The sequence below is a fragment of the Melanostigma gelatinosum genome (assembly GCF_949748355.1).
Source record: "Melanostigma gelatinosum genome assembly, chromosome: 18".
Classification (NCBI taxonomy): Eukaryota; Metazoa; Chordata; class Actinopteri; order Perciformes; family Zoarcidae; genus Melanostigma; species Melanostigma gelatinosum.
This window is the reverse complement of record NC_136651.1, coordinates 11,422,705-11,441,765: the sequence shown is the minus strand read 5'-3', so window position 1 is coordinate 11,441,765 and position 19,061 is coordinate 11,422,705. Positions and strand designations below refer to the sequence as shown.

The following is a 19,061-nucleotide window of genomic DNA, read 5'->3' as shown; positions in this document are numbered from 1 at the left end:
GCATGGCTTAGTGAATCCTGCCGTCCATTTCCTTTGAAGGCAGCCTGGACAAGGCTGGAATGTCAATGGGGATAATTGTATTGGAGCAGATACAAGAGCAGATATTAGAGAGGGAGCTGTTCTGTCAATGAGCTACACCAAGCCTCATGACTATCTGAGACACTCTACCTCCCTAATGGTTCTGTATTAGCAGAGCCACTGGGGCCCGGTCTGCTTGTCTTTCTGATTGTTCGTTTGAGGATGTGTACACTAGATTGACGATGATACATGAACACACACACACACATACTGGTCAGTATATCTTTGAGCACATGCTAGATTCTCTGTGTTGCAAGATAACTAGTTTTTATAAACACGTCGACATTCATTAATGCACAGACCTGGCCGAGATGTAGTGCTCATTTACATATGTACACATGTGTCGATGTGCTTCTATGTTTAGACTTGGCCTCTTAATATTTGTGAAGATGAATGAATCATTACATCAGCCTGAATATTCTAGATTAACTTCTTCTCTGTCTCTGTTATTCAACCAGAATGTACCACCGTTGTCCTACATTAGCACAGCAGCTTTAATGAGAATGCGACCACAAATCTTCTATAGATCTTGGATACATGTAGCGAACTGCAGGATGTTCATTTTGCACTGGTCTGCGTTATGATGGCTTTACTGACTTAACTGGACGTCTTCTGTTTGAAGCAAGTGGGCATTTAGGAGGCAGGGAAGGCCTAAGATACACACTCTCAATTAGCATTATGGGAAATCTAGGATCTAGCTTTCAGTTAAGTGCATTACTAAATTGCTGGATTACCTCTATGCCAGTATATGAACAGCAAAGGATTTGACTATTAATCTCCATACTGTCAATAACGTTCCTTCTCAGCTTTTCTTTATTTTCTCGTGTTTTACGTCCAACAGCATGCTCTCAGACTCATGGCGTTCGGGCAGATCTACAAGGTGTTGGAGATGGAGCCTCTTCCCTCCAATAAGCCATCGCAGAAATATCCTTGGTCTGATAAAGAAGGTGTGTCTGATTACCTGTCTGTACGTTTCCATTGTTTACTTTGTCTCTGTCGGTGAAAAGGCTTTGTTTCGTCAGTCCGTCTTCCTTACATGAGCATTCAGGCAGATGGCTTTCGGTCGCAGGTCGAACTTCCCGTCAAATCTTTTCACACATGACGTGACCTTTTGTGTTTTTTCTACACATCAGCACTGACAGCGCCGTCAATATTGCTGGCATGCGAAGCACCACAAAAATATGATGTTTAGCCTCTTTTCTTCCACTACGGTACCCGTGCGTAGTTTATTGAGGAGTCTTCCTGCTTTTGTTCATTTTTGGCACATTTTCAAAGCGACTTTCGTGGAAAAATCGATTCAAGCCTTTTGGTTCCTCGTGACGCTGACATGGCAAATTGCCAAAGTATTTACAGATTAAGGTGCATGCAAGAAAGACGTTTATATGTCGTTCCCATCATTTGACTTTTTGCTGGTCTGCCTGTCTATTCTGTTTATCTCGTCTGTGGGTGCTTCTTCTCACATATTGCTTGTTTTCTGGGCCTTGGCCTCCATTTGTCTTCTATCACACATAAGTGCCTTTGTTTGTGTTTGTGTTCATGTTAACATCTCTTGTAGTCAATGATTGATTAGTAACTTTCTGTATGTTTCTCTCCGGGTCTCTCTCTCTTGCTTTCTCTCAGGCTTAGGTCTGAAGAGGCCATATGAGGATGGAGCAATGGATGACAAGGATCTCATCAAGAAGATGAAGAGGAATCTGAGGAAAGGTAAGAGAAGGAAGGAAAGAACGTAAAAGTGTTTGAATCCGTTTCTCATGCTTTTTCTGTTAATTCACACCAGTTATTTTACATTTTATTGTCATTCAAACCACGAAAAACAAAGCAGCACAATGCTTAGGGATGGAAGTAATCTTATCCTGTTGTCTGCAGACAAGCATTGCTTCTCTCCTCCACTTCTATATTTTCCCCGTCTGCTTCTCTCCACATTCCTTTCCATCTCTCGGAGCCAGATCAATAGCATATTGATTGCTAACATTTTAGTAGGCCACCCAACCATCCCCAGCTCTTTCTTCATACGAGGAGAAGATGATCCACGCCTAATGGAGATAGAGAGGCATTTTTAGATATTGGCAAACACGAGAGGCTAAATAGAGAGGCGCCTTTTATTCATCATGAAAACAACTGTCGAGTGTGCTGAAAACCTTTTAGAAAATGTGATTTATTGCAAACATTATCTCTGAATTGGCCCAGTCTGTCCAATTTCGGCTGAATAATTGGTACACCCCTTACAAAACCTTATTAAATCTGTCCTAATATGCTCTACTTTCTACTGTAACCATACCCCCTCCATTTCTTTTGCATTAGTCCTGGACAGTAAAGCCATAGACTCCAACCAGCCTATGAACGCCCTGATGCGGTTGAACCAGATCCGGCCGGGGCTGCAGTATCGCCTGCTGTCTCAGTCGGGCCCGGTTCACGCTCCGGTCTTCACCATGTCGGTGGATCTGGATGGAACCATTTATGAAGCATCTGGATCCTCCAAGAAGACCGCCAAGCTCCACGTCGCTGTTAAGGTACGCAGGAAAGGGAATGAAAAGTGTGTGTGTGTGTGTGTGCAAATGACAAGAGAAATAACATCCTCTCTGATTTATTTTGAGTTTATTTGGACATACTGTTCACAGAACAGCGAAATGATAAAAGACCCATGAATAAAAAGAGAGATCATTTTGACTACCTGAAGAAATATCCAAGCTCCAGCTGCAGCCCAAACCTGTGTGTATCTATAAATATGTTTTTGTCTGTGCATGTGTGCGTGTGTGTGGAGGGTTGGAGGTGGACAAATCCATGTCATCCCAAAGTGGTTGTGAACATAGAGGCTCTCCAGAGCACAGAGCCAGGCGAATCCGCTATCCGTGCCATTTCCATAAAAGGCTCTTTCTCCCCCTTTTCCATTCTTCTTGTCACTCTCTTTCTTTTTCTCATGTACTCACCTTTTGATCTCCCCTTCTTTCTCTCATTGCATCTCTCTCTGCTGTTCTCTCTCACTGTATCGGCTGGTTTAGCAGCTGCAACACAATCACCCATTTGGGTCAAAAACAGTGCCGACAGTATGTTATAATGTCTTTATTGTAACCATTGTGTGAATTAGATTAAAGTCTGTCACATCAGTACGTGCAGTAGACTGCAGTATTGCTGCATCCGGTAGAATTGCTTTGTTAAAATATAGTAATTGGTGTCGTTGACACATTTACGGATATGGTTGTATTTCCTGTCTAGGCACTCCTTTTCATTCTTATTGCCCGAGGTAGCAGCTCTCTTCCTTTATTAGCTGATAATGCCAATAAAGTCTGTTCAAAGCAGAGCCATCACACACAAAGGGTTATGAATGTGCCGGTAGGAATTTGTTCTCATATTGTAAACTCTATCTCATCCCATTTAGTGTTATTTTATTACATAGATTGTGTATAAGTACAGTGCGTTGTTGTTTTAGTCACTTTCACATCAACGAAAACAACACACCAAAAGTAAATACATTCATTTAGGCCTGCACAATAGCAGCAAGATACTACCGTAATTGTTTTTTTTATAGTTTTTTTATCAGAAAAACTGATCTAAGCTTTTGTTTTTTTGTCTGCTTTCCTCTCAAATCCTTTTTTTTCCCTTTTAACATCATCTTCCCTCTCTAGGTTCTCCAGGCGATGGGCTACCCGACAGGTTTTGACTCAGACCTGGACCCCATGAGTTCGGACGAGAAGTCGGACGGTGAGGGGAAGAGCGAGACGTCGTCACACACAAGCAATAACCCAGCACACTCCACGGACAGTTCCAACGCACTGGAGGTGGGGATTGAGAAACGTGTGCAGATACACAAATGCATGCACTAAGTTCAAATCCATTTAAATCCAAGTCTGAATCTGTAAGTGATTAAAATGTGATGAGGTATCCAAACTTTGTGAAATCTTCACGCTCAGTCTCCGAGGTTTACTGTCCACCGTGAGCTTTCTAATACAGCAAAGAAGATGCTTTTAAGTTAAATTACTTTAATAATCTTTTCACTCTCCAGGTGCGGACTCAGGGTCCCATACTGACGGCAAGTGGGAAGAACCCCGTCATGGAGCTAAACGAAAAGAGACGAGGCCTCAAATATGAACTCATCTCTGAAAGTGGAGGCAGCCACGACAAACGCTTTGTTATGGAGGTAAATGCGTCATACACACACACACACACACACACACACACACACACACACACACACACACACACACACACACACACACACACACACACACACACACACACACACACACAGACACAGTCTGACTCTGATAAAAGATTACAAAACATGTAACAGATTGTGCAGCCGTGACATATAATGCAAATAGTATAGAATAATATTTCACAAGTGCACATGCACTTTAGCCGGGGGGAGACACACACAGAGGCTAAGCTGCGCGCACACACACACACACACACACACAAACACACACACACACTCAGAAACAGGCTGAAAACCGGCAACGTCAATCAGTCAACTTGGTTCCTGGAGCAGGGCTGTTCTCTGTGGGGTGTGTTGTTTTCCGACATGCCTGGCTGCTCCATCGCTCTGCTGATTGATGAGCAGGCCTACTTGACAGCAGGGCATCGCTAAACAAGCCAGGGTCCTGTTCAGCCAGGCTCTCTGGCTGACTCGCTGATGAGTCATGGGTCTTGGGCAAAATCATTGTGGGATTGTTCGCTTTGACAGAGCTGCAACATAAAATATGAACCCACTAGTAGCATTTATGATTAGAATAGAAAATCCATTGTGGAAAAAATATTTTTTCGAGATTCAAAATGCAATGTGTTCCTTTTTGTCGAACTCGAATCATAAAACATGCTCTGATTGACATTCTGTGTGTGTGCATGTCAGGTGGAGGTCGATGGACAGAAGTTTCGTGGGGCAGGCCCCAACAAAAAAGTAGCAAAGGCCAGTGCTGCTCTGGCAGCTCTGGAGAAGCTCTTCTCTGGTCCCAACGCAGCTGCAAACAAAAAAAAGAAGATATTGCCTCAGGTGAAGAGATCCACACATACGATACATACCAGATACAGAGGGCACTTACACACACAATGACACAGACAATCAAAGCAATCCGTTATTCTCTTGCTTGAGAGCTCTGTAGATGATAATGTTTAATAGTCTTTTGTGATCATCAGTTCTGCAGAGCTGTGGGACAGTTTGTCCACCCATCAGCAATAAATGGCGCTGTGTTTGTCAAGTGTCCAATCAGATCAATAATTATCTTGCACTTATTTTGTCAATGAGCCAACCGATTTGTTTTATTGCATTAGAACATTGTCTTGTGTGTGCTTTATGCCTGATATCTGTGCACCATATTTATGCAGACATACCTCTTTTAATCTATGTATCTAAAAACTGTGTTTACCTTTTCATTCTGTCTGAAACGCACTCATAGTGTGTCCGTATCCAGACTAAAGGAGCGCTGGCCGCCGCAGCAGCAGCAGCAGCCTCAGCAGTAGCAGCTCAGGTAGCCAGAGGAAGAGGAAGAGCAGCTCTCGCAAGAGGACCCTTCGTCAGTGCAGCCGCACCTGGATACGTCACGCAAGGTAGCTAGAGGATAGCCGTGTGTGCTTTTGTTGTTTTTACTGAGGCAATAAGCTTCATATTTTTTATATATCTACAAAACTTTACATTTGTTGGATCCTCACATCAGGTTTTATTGAACATGATATTATTCACGACCCTTCCTTTTGATTTTTAATCAGATTTAATTACATTTCAGCTTGTGTTGAACCTCCACTAATGTATGCCCCTGTTGTTTGTGACTGTACAGTATGTTGATCTTGTTAGGAAGGATAGTAGCTTCCACTCAGGTGCCTTACCCTGAACCTATAACTGTCTGTAGAGTGCAGGACGACCAACATGTTGTTAAATGCAGCCTGGAATTACACAAGTGCGGAATTGAATTCGACGCTGTAACCTCTTTCTCCAACAGGCTTTGGGACACCGTATGGCTACAGCCCTGCTGCAGCAGCTGCTCCTGCATATGGTACGTGCTTCTTGTTTGTTAGCCTGTCAACCCGTTTTTACCCTCCTTCTACCATCGATAACCTTCTCCCACCTTCTGTCCTCTCTTATACAGTTCCCTTCTAATCCTGCAGAACTTCTAACTATTCATGGCTTGATTAATCATTCAGTGGGTTTATGTTACACCGCCAACCCTTCCTCGCCACTTCCTTTCAATTCAATTCCTCCCCTTTTCTCTAAATAAACTTGATCCCATTCTAATCCAAGTTGTCGGGTTTGCCACGGAGTGTCAGTCACAAGTACACAAAGGCTAAACTGTTGCTTCTTTGTTACGCGCTGCAAGCTAATCTGTCTGTTCTTTGGCTTATTATCCGCTCACCACTTTGATCCTAATCTGCTTGTTGCCGTTCTCTTCCTCACTCTTCTGGTTGGATCACCGGTCTGTCCGTGAAGAGCTGCCATCGGTCTCAAGCTAGTCTCTCAAAAGAAACTGATCATATTTTAGGATTGAAATGGAAAAAGAGTAGAAAACTGTACGATGAAACAGCCACCTCTAACGAACGACACCAGCTCTTCTGGACTGATAGTAACCCCGACACATTCCTTTGCTGCATATATATTTCTGTTGAGATTAGCATAGTGTGAGTTTGTCACTTCACCCGCCACTTAATTTAGGGATAGGGTGACAGGAGCAGCCTTGCCCCTGCAGCGCTGCTCCTGTCATATTACTGCTGCTCAGGGGTTTCCATGTCTCTCTCTCACACACACACACACACACACACACACACACATGCACGGGCTAAAATCTATACTAATCCTTGACCTTTGACAGCAGAGGTATTGGTGCAAAATTCAGTCACACATGCGTCCCTCTTTCGGACGAGGTCATATTTAACACGACAGTCTCGGCCTTATGTAGCGTGTGCACATGTAGCATCGGGAGGCCTTTCTGTCCATCCTGCAGCTTTGAGTTTGAATGGGTCTTATGTGCTATAGGAGAAACTGATCCGGGGCCCGGGGCACACTTCTGGTACCCTCCTGAGACCCCAACAGCCCTGAATATGAAGTGCGCCTTAGTAGTCCTGTTTATAGTGGAGCTCTGCATCCGTTTGGGGTGTTTCGTTTCAGTCCCTGGCATCTGCACAATTTTCACTGAAAAACGAAGAATCCAACAGTAGTTTCTGCTTTTTAATCAACTAGAAAAATTTAAGCAACTGTATTATTTTGTTATGTTTGTTAATGGCCATGACATTCAAAATATTTGGGAAGGCATTCAGTAGGCTGCTTCATGCCTGGCCAATGAAAAGACTTGGCAAATGAATGGGTGATTAAATTTCTTCTGTGGGGGTGCAGGGCTCTAAACTAACTTTATTCCACAACGGAAGTAGCACAACATTTTGGAGCACCACCTAATCGACAAAATGTTTCATTTATTTTCTTTTTAATAGAATAACAGTATTTAGTAGTGAATAGACACTTAATAGAAGTAGCAATGTGCTGTTTTATTTGATAGGAAAAGTCACAAAGGGATGTGGTGCTTTAATTAAAAACAAAAGAATCATTCAATTAAATCGTGCTTTTTTAAACATATACTTCAAAGAATAACTTCTGCGTTCGAAACGGATCAAATCATGAGCACAAAAGCAGCTACAGGAGCCAAACCCACCGCTATGAATAAAGGATGTCATCTTATCAAATGTGACATTCAAATGCACGCGTTCCAGAGACTGGAAAAGTGCCTTTGTCTCTCTCACACACACACACACACACACACACACACTCATTCACTCCCTGACTTCATCTCTCTCGCACTCTCGCACTCTCGCTCTCTCTCTCTCTCTCTCTCTCTCTCTCTCTCTCTCTCTCGCTCTCTCTCTCTCTCTCTCGGGTGAGCGCTGTCTGGAGGCAATATGCAATTACAACTTTCTAAACCGATGACTAATTGTTTTGGGATTGCTTGCGGCAGGGCTAGTGTCCACCTTCAGTCGCACTCTCCAAATCAATCTACACACCGTTGATAGATCAGAATTAGTACTTTTTAAGTGCGTAATGAATGTCATTCGTGCCATCGCAAGCCAGCGCCCCAGTGTTGGTGTAACAGCACACACACACACACACACACACACACACACACACACACACACACACACACACACACACACACAGTTATTTGCAAGTCACACTGGTGCTCCTTGTTAAAAATGTAGGAGCACTGCCTCCAAAAACGGTCAGATAATGCGCCTAAATGGTCGCAGTCTGGAAGCTTGGGGTGATGAGGCATAAATCTTTGCGCACCGTGTGCCTCTCTGCCACCGTGACTCATCAGTATCCTCTATCACGTACCCCGGTGGGCGTCAATTCACTGCTAATTGAGAAAGAAAAGATGGACGTGGAAAAACTACAATTATACTCCGAATTGCTGGTTTTGGCACGCTCAGCGGGTCCCAACGTGTGACCAGAGACCCTGTGCATAATCTGAGGCAATACACAAATACGTACAAAATATTCGATGCATTTGCTGTTAAGATGAGTTAGTGTATTTTTTTCTCTTTATACACCCAGTAGTCTAATGATGTAGAGCTGCAGATGAGGGGAATAATAAGAAATAGATCGTTTTTTACACTGATAGTATTATTAATGTATTAATATTTCCAGAATAAGAGGAAAATGTGTCCTAGTTAGTAAAAACAATCTTTGGGTGGGCCCATTGGGGCTTACATTTCAATCAGAAGGAAGAAAAAGGGCACATGGAAACACTGGGAACTACTCCTTTTATCTTTTGGGAACAAAGCTTTCATCCTGTTTCCTGCTTTTTTCGCTGTGCTCCGGCACCCGCAGCTGCTCTGGGCTTTCTTGTTGGCAAACACAATGCATCCTAGAATCCTGCAGGGCTCACTGGGACACCAGAACATGCTGTGGAGAACAGGATTTTGCATTACATCTCAGACCACAGCGCATTAGATCACTGAACACATACATTGTGACTACAGGACAGTACCAACCACAACTTCTCCTGCTCAACTGTCTCCTTTAAATAATTATTCCACTTTATTACAACGTGGGTCCTAGTTTTGTCCATCATGTCAATAATAACAACATTGTACTCACCATTGCTTAAATGTGGCAATGTGACATCATTGAAAAGAACCAAACCCCAGATATGCCAAACTTATTTAAAAGACAAAACAAAGGAAACGTTTCAACGTTGACCTGCACTTCCCAGCAACCAACTTGATGTACGCACGGTGTACACTTCATTGAAAGGATTGCTAAAGCAACAGGAACAGGACCCAGGTTGTAATAAACCCAAATGAATGGTTAACCTTGGCCATTTGTTTTCTTCTCTTTCATTCTGAATCGCTCTCCTTCTCGGTTCCTCCAACCACCGACGAAGGGTGTCACTTTGTTTACTCACACACTTCCGCTCCCCCTTAGGGAGCCCTCTCAGTGCAGCGTAGTGAGGATAAAGCCACTCGGTGTATGTGTTGCCCTGGACTCATGCAGAGCTGTGCTCTTCTCATGTCTCCCCTCTAGGTTTGCCCAAGAGAATGCTTCTGTTGCCTGTCATGAAAATGCACACCTACTCCATCCCCCACTACCACTTCTTTTAGCACTGGAGACACACACACACACACACACACACACGAGCGCTTTTTCATCCATACCAAATGCTTTTATTCAGACCGTACAATTTGCTTTTTTTAAGAAGGGAAATGTTTTTCTACAATATCAATGATGGGAAGAAGATTAAAGACTTGAGCTGGAGAATTTTAAAAGCGATTTTTGCTTTTTCATTTCTTTCTGTTCCAAAAAAACTTTTTATGAATATGAAAAAATACCGCAGGTTTAAGTTCTTAAGAGAAAAAAACTTGAGGGATTTGTACTGTGAATTGTGACCTCATTCTTTCAGTCTAAATTATATATTAGCATTTTGTTATTGTGTTTATTCTTTGCTCGGAAGAGGAGAGCCTTTGCAATATGATACACACAACACACACGTTCTCTGTAAAAAGAAAAGGAAATAATGAAGAGCTGTGTGAAGGAATAAATCAATAATAATGTTGACAAATGAATAAAGTGTATCTCCTATAAAAGCTGACCACTACCTGCTGTTTATCTGATTTAAAGGCTTTAATCTGGTCAGAGATTTGCTGCAGTAGCAACTTTTTGTTTTGGGTTGGACGTTGACTATTTAGAGCAGTTATGTCACTGAACATGAGAAAGGAACTACCCAGTCTTTCAAGCTGCACAAAATACCGTGAGCTAAACTTACATCAAGCTTTAATATTCCACCCTCATGCATGCACGAATTGAATTTCAAGCTTTCCACGTACCTCAGGGCTTCTCCTTATTTCCCTTTGACCCTCAGCTTATAGATATTCAGAGAGAAAGGCGAGAAGGCAACGGCTGAATTTAGAAAGCTCTTGTTAAATCCTGCATGTTGCATTCAGCTGCACGATCCCATTACCTAACGTGGATTAATGCCTGGCAGGTTTCCCACAGCTATCAGTGGAATCAACTACAGTACACGCAGAGCCTGAATAGGGAGTCACATTAGCCGGCTGCAGCATCAATTATAGAGCTCGATACGACATCGTAGTTCAAGATTCAATTGGTTTAAAAATGGCCCAAAAATAGTGAAGACGTGTTACTTCTACAGAGACCACGTCTATATATACAAAACACACGAACTCAAGAAGTGATATGCTGTTTACGACACTTTCACACAAATGGCTAATAAGATAAAATGATGAAGTGATGACATGTTGGACAGACGTGGATGTAAAAACACAACTTGACGGGTTTGCTGAGATCTCACAGCTGTGAGCTGCTAATTCTCCTCATTGGCTTGTTGTCGGACATATAGATCTGATAACACCGCATGTCGAACACAAACATATACTGTGGTGCACATTACAATCAAAAGCAGCACTGAATTAGTGTTTGAACTGTGTTTTATGTTTTATGTTTTAAAAAAAGGATCAGCACCAACTGAGGTGCTGCAACTTGGGCTCAAAACTATCCCTCTAGACTTCGACAATAAAGATCCACATGTCTGACATAAGAATGACCTAATATCACAGGTAAAAACAAATAGAAGAGGTAAAAACAGCACAAAAGAGAATATACTCTGAAGGAGACGGTTCTGATTGATGAACCAGCGAGAGATCGTGACGTGATTACAGCCATTGGATGAGAGGACCCAGTATGTTGTCCAGTTGTTGGTTGAGCTCCATCGAGTTGTCGTGAAACCTTTCAAATGCTATTTGTCTGACATCACCAAAGCTTTACTTCGATCTCACATGCTTGAAGATTCATTTCCAGCTGTTGTATTCTGTGTTATTCTTCTGTTCCGTTATAATCTGTTTTTATGAGTTTAAACATGTACTTTGCCTTTGTCTCATGTCATGTCTTTACATCGTTTGATGAAATACTTGTTGTTAGGCTGTTTCACTCGGCTCCACATGTTCATGGTTGGAATAGCTCTAAGATACACACGCAGGATATCTATTTTTAATTCATCTGTTCATATTCTGCTGCTTCTCTGGGACCTGGACCAGTGACAGCAGAACGCCATTCCTCAACTCGTGGACTCGCTCTGCAGCAGAAGTCTGGCAGTGTGTGGTCATGTGTTTTGGATATATATATATATATAGATATAGATGATGTATAGATGGATGATATAGTTGAAGATGTGTGTGTAGTAATCGATCATGCTCTATTTGTCTCTGTTCTTGAACTCCCTGCAGGTGGTCTTTTCATTGACAATCCCTTCTACCAGCCGCGGACCCTCGCTCCTTTTATCATTCATCTGGGTCCCCAAGATCTCTTCTCTGACTTCTAGGGGCCGCAGGTTGTTGGATACTCTCTTCACATTGTCTGTATACGCGGGACGCCTGCTTTTTCTGTCCGTCTAAGCGGGCTGCCTCTCTATCCAGGTGACGGACTCGTCGATCCAAAACTGTTTCCGTTCGATCAGTCCGCTGGAGGGGGGGGGGGGGGGGAGAACGTTCTGTCCGACAGCAGCGACAGATCTCAACTACTAACCGAGAGGCTCATAGCTCCTATCTTTGTTTTTCCTCTACTCTCCACCCAGATTATCACTTCAGAGGAGAGAAACCACACGAAGCAATACTCTGATTTTACGAGAAAGGTTCAGCTTTGACTGTGCGAGGCTGGGCTGGATTTCTTTCTTATAGCAATACACCAGAACTCCTCTATCAGCTTACTTACTTGAGAAGAAGTGAATGTCCGACGGAGTTTTACCCAACACAGCATTGCAATAGCTCATTCTGATTGTATATCCATCGCGTGTGTGTGTACGTGTGGCTATAACATGACTATCTATGTATGGTGTATGTTTCTATAACGATGTGTTGACAATAATATCACTATATGACAATGTATTTATGTAAATATTCTATAAAATATAACTATTGTTGGTATAAAATATTTTAGAATTATAAAGTGAAATGTAACTAATATCACAGTATAGCTTTCTTCCAATTTTATATCCACTGAGCAATTGAAGCTAGTTCTAGGAGATGCAATATTATCTTTGGTATTGATATTAACCGTTGCTGTTAGAATGATGACGCTTCCTCCTTTCTTTCCTCCTCTGTTCAAACTTCTCCTCTATCTTTGTACGTCTTTCTGAGCCTTTCTGAGCACGAGGTTTGTTTACGTGACCTGGACCAGAGGCGCTCGCTACTGAACACACTCGGAACCCAATCACACCTGTGCACGCACTCACACACACACACACACACACACACACACACACTTTTCCTGTCAGAAAGCACATTTTCTATAGTCTCACTGCTGGCAGGGAATACTGTTGTTACAAATACAGTACTGTATGTGTATAGTATATATGTGTATACTCTGATGTACGCGCTCCTCCATCTGCCATTCACACATGTTAGCGGACTCGCCCATCAGCACACTCAGAACAATCATCAGCTCTGTCCCGCGTCGCCTTAGGGACCAAAAGCACAGCTCACTCACACGCATTACTGCTCCTTCTTTCTGCAAACACACACACACACACACACGTCCCTCCAGCCTTCTATGGCGCTACTCTACCGTACAGACAAGATGCTGCTGGTGGAAGATGGAGCTTTGTCAAAGGGCCTTCTCATACAACGGGATAGACACAGCACAGACTAGTGGCTAACTAATTAAAAGTAGAGCTCGCAAAACTCTTCAGAAGTGGGACTTTGAAATGGAGTGGTTGGTGATGACACCTGTACGTTTCTGGAGGGATGGGGTTCTACCTTTGGCTGCCTTTTGCCAGTCACTGAAGCTATGAAATGTGAGAAAAAGAAAGCTGGCCGAAGCTGAGGTGGATTAAGGAATCGTCAACTCGGGATGCAGCGATCAAACATGCCTTTTCAGTGTCGACCACAGCAACCGCTGGCCTCATGTTACAGTGCATTCAAACCATTCCAATGAGTTCCACACAGTGAGCTTTACGGATTTGACATTTAGACAAAAGTCTTGTCTTGCTTATTGGAGAGAGAAAGTTGTATTGGTGCATGCCTCGTTTCCGCCACTGGTTCAGACACTTCTGCAAAGCTTCTCCGTGAGGCGGAGTGTGCTCTTAATGGAGCCGTGATGCTGAACTCTCACACATTTAAAGGAAGCAAAATTTGCTTTTGAGGTCAAAAGGTATGTTGACTTTGTATTTTGAGACCGAAATCTGTCTCATTTGAAGATTTGAAGCATCCTCGTGCAGTTAGTGTTCCTGCATTTGAAGGCACTTCTGCAGTCACAAGGTTGTTGAGCTCTCGTGGAGAGATTTGGGGAATGGAGGAAAAGGAGTTTGGTTGGTTATCATTTTTAGTCTCAACTTACATGCGTAGTTCGCTTGGTAGTAGTTCACCGTGTAGTCCAAGTGTCCGAGCTGCTTATTGCACGCACGTAGTAATTGGACTGAGAGATGAGATATTCCATTTAACTCTTAAGGGCTTTAAACATACCAGTACGTTGGGTCTAATTTTGGGGTATTGTTGGAACCAAACAGGTGTCACAACACTGTTCACACTAGCAGTCGCAGCATATGCACAGTGCTCACTCAGCGCCGTGTGCGATCTCTGCAATCCTGTGTGGTGCGTCCATGCGTCTGAAAGCTCTTCATCGGATATTTATTTTATTTTTAGCCTTTAATCGAGACAAGGTGTCAGTCAGCGGAGACACAATCAAACAGAAAATGTGCTTCAAAGGGCTTTGACCCCCCCGCTCACAGTTGCATTGATCTGGCACCAGTTTGATCTCGCGTGTTTGTGTCTGCTTTGATTCAACAAAAACATCTGAGAATTAGACTCATTCGGGCCCCTAAGCCTGTTTTTCAGGACAACAAGTAAAATTGACACCCCTGAGATGGCAGCAGCGACAATTCTGCAGTTTTTCTGTCGATGGACTAAAGTTGCGCAGTCGGACATTGGAGGCAAACTGAAGGACATCCTGTTCTTCCTCCAGTTGAGCCATTTGTGTTTGAACAGCTGCTTCCTCAACTGAAGCAACTGGACTCATCCACACAGTGTGTTTGTGTTACTTCAGCATCCACCACATCCACGCCCATGTGGCAGCAGCCACTGCACTCCCGATGGGAAATTTGTTTAGCATTCTCCCATCAATTCACGGAGCACCTCCGGTCGTCTCGTCTCATCCGAGAGAGCCGCTGCTTTGACATTCTGCTGTGAAATTCACGTGGAGGTGAATAACTTGGAGACGGACCTTCTCTATCAGCTAGGAAGTCGTCCTAGTTTCCCCTCTGCCCTCGCGCCGTCTTTCTCTCGCTCTTCCCCCGTCCTCTCTGTCCAGATGGCCCACATTAATAAGGCAGACAGTCGTACCTCAGCGAGCGACCTTTTCATTTCCCCTCAGACCGAACAGACACACAGGAGGAGTCACCCCGACTACTGACCCTGTCCTCTTGGTCTGTCGGCTGGACGGCCACGTTCAGATGAGAGCTCGGGGAAACACAGGCGGTCTGGTAGGACTGGAGATTTGGGAGTTGTTGTCTTCTCGTTAGGCAGGTCCTGCATTTGTGTGTTAGGCTTTCTACCCCTTCTTACCATGACCTGAAAGTCCCTCCCAGTTTAATGAAACAGATGTACTCAAACTATCCGTATGCTTTGTGGTGTAATAGGGATTATCGCAGGGAAAAAAAGAAAAGGCAAGTGAATATTTTTGTTCTTTAAAAGTATAGATTTAGTGATGATTTAGAGAAAGCATGACGAACAACGAGGAGAAAGAAACTAATGCTGCTCCTTTCATAAACCATATTTAAAAAAGCTTTATTCGGCAGATAGTTCCCAGCTGTGGTTCCCATATTGCACCAACAGGAAGATGACAATACCAGCCGTACTCCGCTATGAAATGTCTCAAGAGAAAACACTGCTCTTCACCTGAAGACGAATGCTCTCTAGGTAGCCCTGTTTGAAGGCTTGGACTGTCGTCTCTTATGTAGAACTTTCCTAGAGAGCACTGGTTGCTGGACTCGGGTCCCGGTCAGTTTTCTGATGGATGTTCTTTTGGCTCCAGTGTTCCCCAGAAATGTCTCTTCAGATCTCTATGAAAGAGGAAAACAGGCAGCCACTGTCAACATCTACACTTTCTCACACACACACACACACACACACCGCCCCTCTGTGGGCGTTTCACAACTACACCTTCAGATCTAAGAAGCACAAAACACATACAAACAACACACATTGTTCTCAGGGCCACCTGACACACACACACACACACACACAAGCATGCAAATAGGCACACATGTAATCATAAATGTAAATATTCTGTCATATCAGCATTCGCTGTCAATAGCAGCCGAGCACATTGAGACAGCGTGACATAGTTTGCTTCGTGGTTTCTGTGTTACACGTGACATTGTACTGTATGTAGTGAGAGGTACACGGGCGGTAAGGCCTTGTTTGTCCTTTAGGATTTGAGCCATGCATAGCTGAGGGGAGGCATCTCCCCCGTCCGTCATGTTGGTGCATTATAGCGGGCTGTCCGTAGCACCGGATGTAATGGATTTAACTTTTGCCTTTTGGAGAAACAGCAGTTGTCTGTGAACGACTCGAGCTTTGCTGACAGGAGAGAAGAGGAAGGAAAGAGAACTTCTTCTCTTTTTTTTTTGGCAACCCATGCAGGAGCTTTGCGCATTTAGATGCTGCAATATGTTCAGTACTTAAAGGGTTCTGGGTGCTGAGCTGCCAGGTAACGTCAGCGCTTTGGACTCGCTTTGGAGACTGTCGGGCCCGTTTTCCCTAAAGGCACCGCTTCATCCCCCTGCCAGGTCAGATGTTAAAGAGGATGACAGTTGGGAAACGGGTTCTGGTTTGTTCTGCGGATCGGGATTTATCCAAACACCAAAGACTCTGAAACCTTTGTTGCACAAATCTGGTCATCCCGGCAGTCTCAGAAGTGAGAAACCGCATGTTTTGTGATCTGATATTCACAGTTATGAGATATCGGGCAAAAAGAAAAGAAATCTCCTCCTGTGTGACGATGAAGGAAAGCTGTGTCTCGCTCATTCTTGCATTGGCACAGAGAGTAAGGTCTTAAGTCTGGGAGTCAAGGAAAAGAGCTGCAGACTGAGCCTGAAAGTTCATCCGCGGACCGCCCTGAACTCTGCAGAGCAGCAGAAATAGATCCGGGATCACGTTTCCACTGCTGAGGCAAAGCGAACCAGACTAACTGCTGAACACGTCAATTTCTTCTGGGTGTGTGTGCATGTGTGTTGCGGGGGGGTGGGGGCGGAGTGTGTTTGTCTGGCAAGCACATAAACCGGAGGGTCATGGGAAGCTATTTCACACCCATATGCATGCACACACACACACACACACACAATATGGCAGTCACATTAAGCATGTTGTCGCATACGTCCTGCTCATGGTCCACCGATTCTTTAAGTCTAATATCCTCCTGATTAACGATCGAAGCATTTTGGTTGGGAATGTACTCTGTTGTTCTAGTGATTGTAGAGTAGAATGTATTTACTCATAGGAAGAGTAAACTTGCTTTTTTGTAGAGAAGCATATACACAGAATATATATGGATACATACATATATATATACATCTATATATCTTTTGAGCTACTTGTGTGTGAGAGTTGTTTTGGGCGCATCCTCCCGTAGGATTCATATTTCTTTCCCCCTGAATTTTTATTTATGTTCTGATAAAAGTAGTGTCTTACGAGTGATGAGTGTTTACTTTTTCCTGTAAATATGATTTCTTTTATTTGATTATATTTTTGACAAAAAAAGGGGATTAAAAAGAAACTGTTTTACGATGCTGCCTATGAATCTATGAAGTGATATCTGTCCACGGAATGTGTTTGTGAAATGTAACGACGGCAGGGTGGGAGTCCCACGGGTGAACAGATCGAGGGCAATGACAGTGAATGAGCGCTGTGTTGATCGTTTTTGATGAGTAGCAACATTTACAGCAGTGACGATCTGTGGTTGTCACTGCTTTTAACATAATCTATGCTTGACCAACTGAAAATAAATCTGAGAAAGTGCTGAATCTCTATATGGGAGTATCTGTTTTTTAATAGTCTCTAAAAAAAAAAAACCTGATGAACTGACTCATTACAGTGACGTGTCGTAAGTGAATCGTGGGGAAAACAACATGACACGAACCACAAAACATCAGCAGCATGGACACACGTTTGGAAGATAACAGCACAATTTCTTTGACATTCTTTGTATAGAAGTATTTGAAAGAATATGGCACATTTCCTGATTTTAAGACTACACAGAGACAGAACATACCTAAAAAGACAATATAAATTGCTAATATGACACTTCCTCTGTATAACTATGCAGATTTGGGCTCTGTATTTTGATGTGCTTTTCAATGACACATTGACACACTTAAACTGCCCCACATTGCTACATTCTGACACTTGATAGTGACAATACTCGCGTCGTCAAACTGTGATCACAGCGTCCGTCGAGGGTTGTGAGCGGTAATTGCCAAGTTTGTCCTGAGAAGAGTTTCAGCACACGAGCTGTCCGTCATGTTGAGAGCAGCACTGCTGACGGTTGAGTCCAAGTATCAAGTGACATCTCCAGCAGTCAACACCACCAGAAGACGGCCACAGCCGCCAATCACAGCTGCCAAGCAATGAGCGCGTGTCTGAGGGAAAGCAAACGGCGCAGAGGATGAAGATTAAACCGTGCTCAGCAGATTTTGGTGGATTGCGTCAAAAGTGGCAGTTCATTTTTTTTTTTAAGTATATTTTTTCCTTGAAAGTGACAAATTAGGGTAATATGGTTTGAAGTGTAAAAAAAAAGAAAAGAATGTAATACTACATGTTCATGTCAATTCCCATAAACATGATGGGTGTGAAGGCCTTTCCTTTACACTGGTGACTCTTTGCAGCCATCTGCAGTTATGTTTTATCATGTTTATGAGAATTGACATGCCAATGTAGTATTACACTCGTTTTTTTTTGACACTTCAATCCACATTCCATCTGCTGTGTCTAACTGGAGTGGTGTGGCTCAGTGCCATGTCACCATTACGCGCGGCAGATCGGCTGGTTAATGTTTGTGCAACCAGCATCAGACTGTCGTACACAGCCTACAGAACCTCTCCGGGTTAACGTGCACATCAGGATTAGGACGACCTCTGCAGGAATGTTGAATTGGCTGCCTGAGAAGCGGCAAAGAGGACGGCAGGTGTGTTCAGACTGGAATATTCGATTTATTCAGAAACTTTTACGATTGAACCTAAAAACGCATGGAAGCAGAGATTATATGACACCGATTTATTCATCAAACATTTCATTTTGTTGTTGAAGCTGTTTTGACAAAAACAAGTAAATCGATTATTTTAAATGTCCTCTCATCTTGTGAGGAAAGAGCCTGGAAGACGTTCAAATCAGGGAGAAAAAGTACAAAATAAATACACACAATTAAATGACGTTGTCATTGTAATGTGATATGTTGCAGCAAAGGTGGACGTTGGGATCGGGCCCGCAAGTCCGCATTTCTACAGACT

The 19,061-nt window shown here is 43.3% G+C and overlaps 1 protein-coding gene and 1 long non-coding RNA gene across 2 annotated transcripts in view; one reads left to right on the top strand and one right to left on the bottom strand.

The window, feature by feature from the left end:
• The window catches only part of strbp (spermatid perinuclear RNA binding protein), a 61,700-nt gene extending 49,791 nt beyond the window's left edge, over window positions 1–11,909 (top strand). Inside the window, exons 11-19 of the mRNA XM_079288784.1 lie at window positions 920–1,025; window positions 1,699–1,782; window positions 2,380–2,588; window positions 3,702–3,854; window positions 4,079–4,213; window positions 4,925–5,065; window positions 5,469–5,619; window positions 6,009–6,062; window positions 11,791–11,909. Coding sequence (XP_079144910.1) covers window positions 920–1,025; window positions 1,699–1,782; window positions 2,380–2,588; window positions 3,702–3,854; window positions 4,079–4,213; window positions 4,925–5,065; window positions 5,469–5,619; window positions 6,009–6,062; window positions 11,791–11,885 — 1,128 coding nt within the window. The 3' untranslated portion in view covers window positions 11,886–11,909. The remainder of the gene's footprint in view (window positions 1–919; window positions 1,026–1,698; window positions 1,783–2,379; window positions 2,589–3,701; window positions 3,855–4,078; window positions 4,214–4,924; window positions 5,066–5,468; window positions 5,620–6,008; window positions 6,063–11,790) is intronic.
• On the bottom strand, window positions 2,444–9,579 carry LOC306791878. Its single transcript, XR_013772779.1, has 3 exons — window positions 9,456–9,579; window positions 3,006–3,080; window positions 2,444–2,580 (listed from the first exon to the last, which is right to left on the bottom strand). It is a non-coding gene; the product is annotated as an uncharacterized lncRNA (long non-coding RNA).
• Window positions 11,910–19,061: the final 7,152 nt, after the last annotated feature.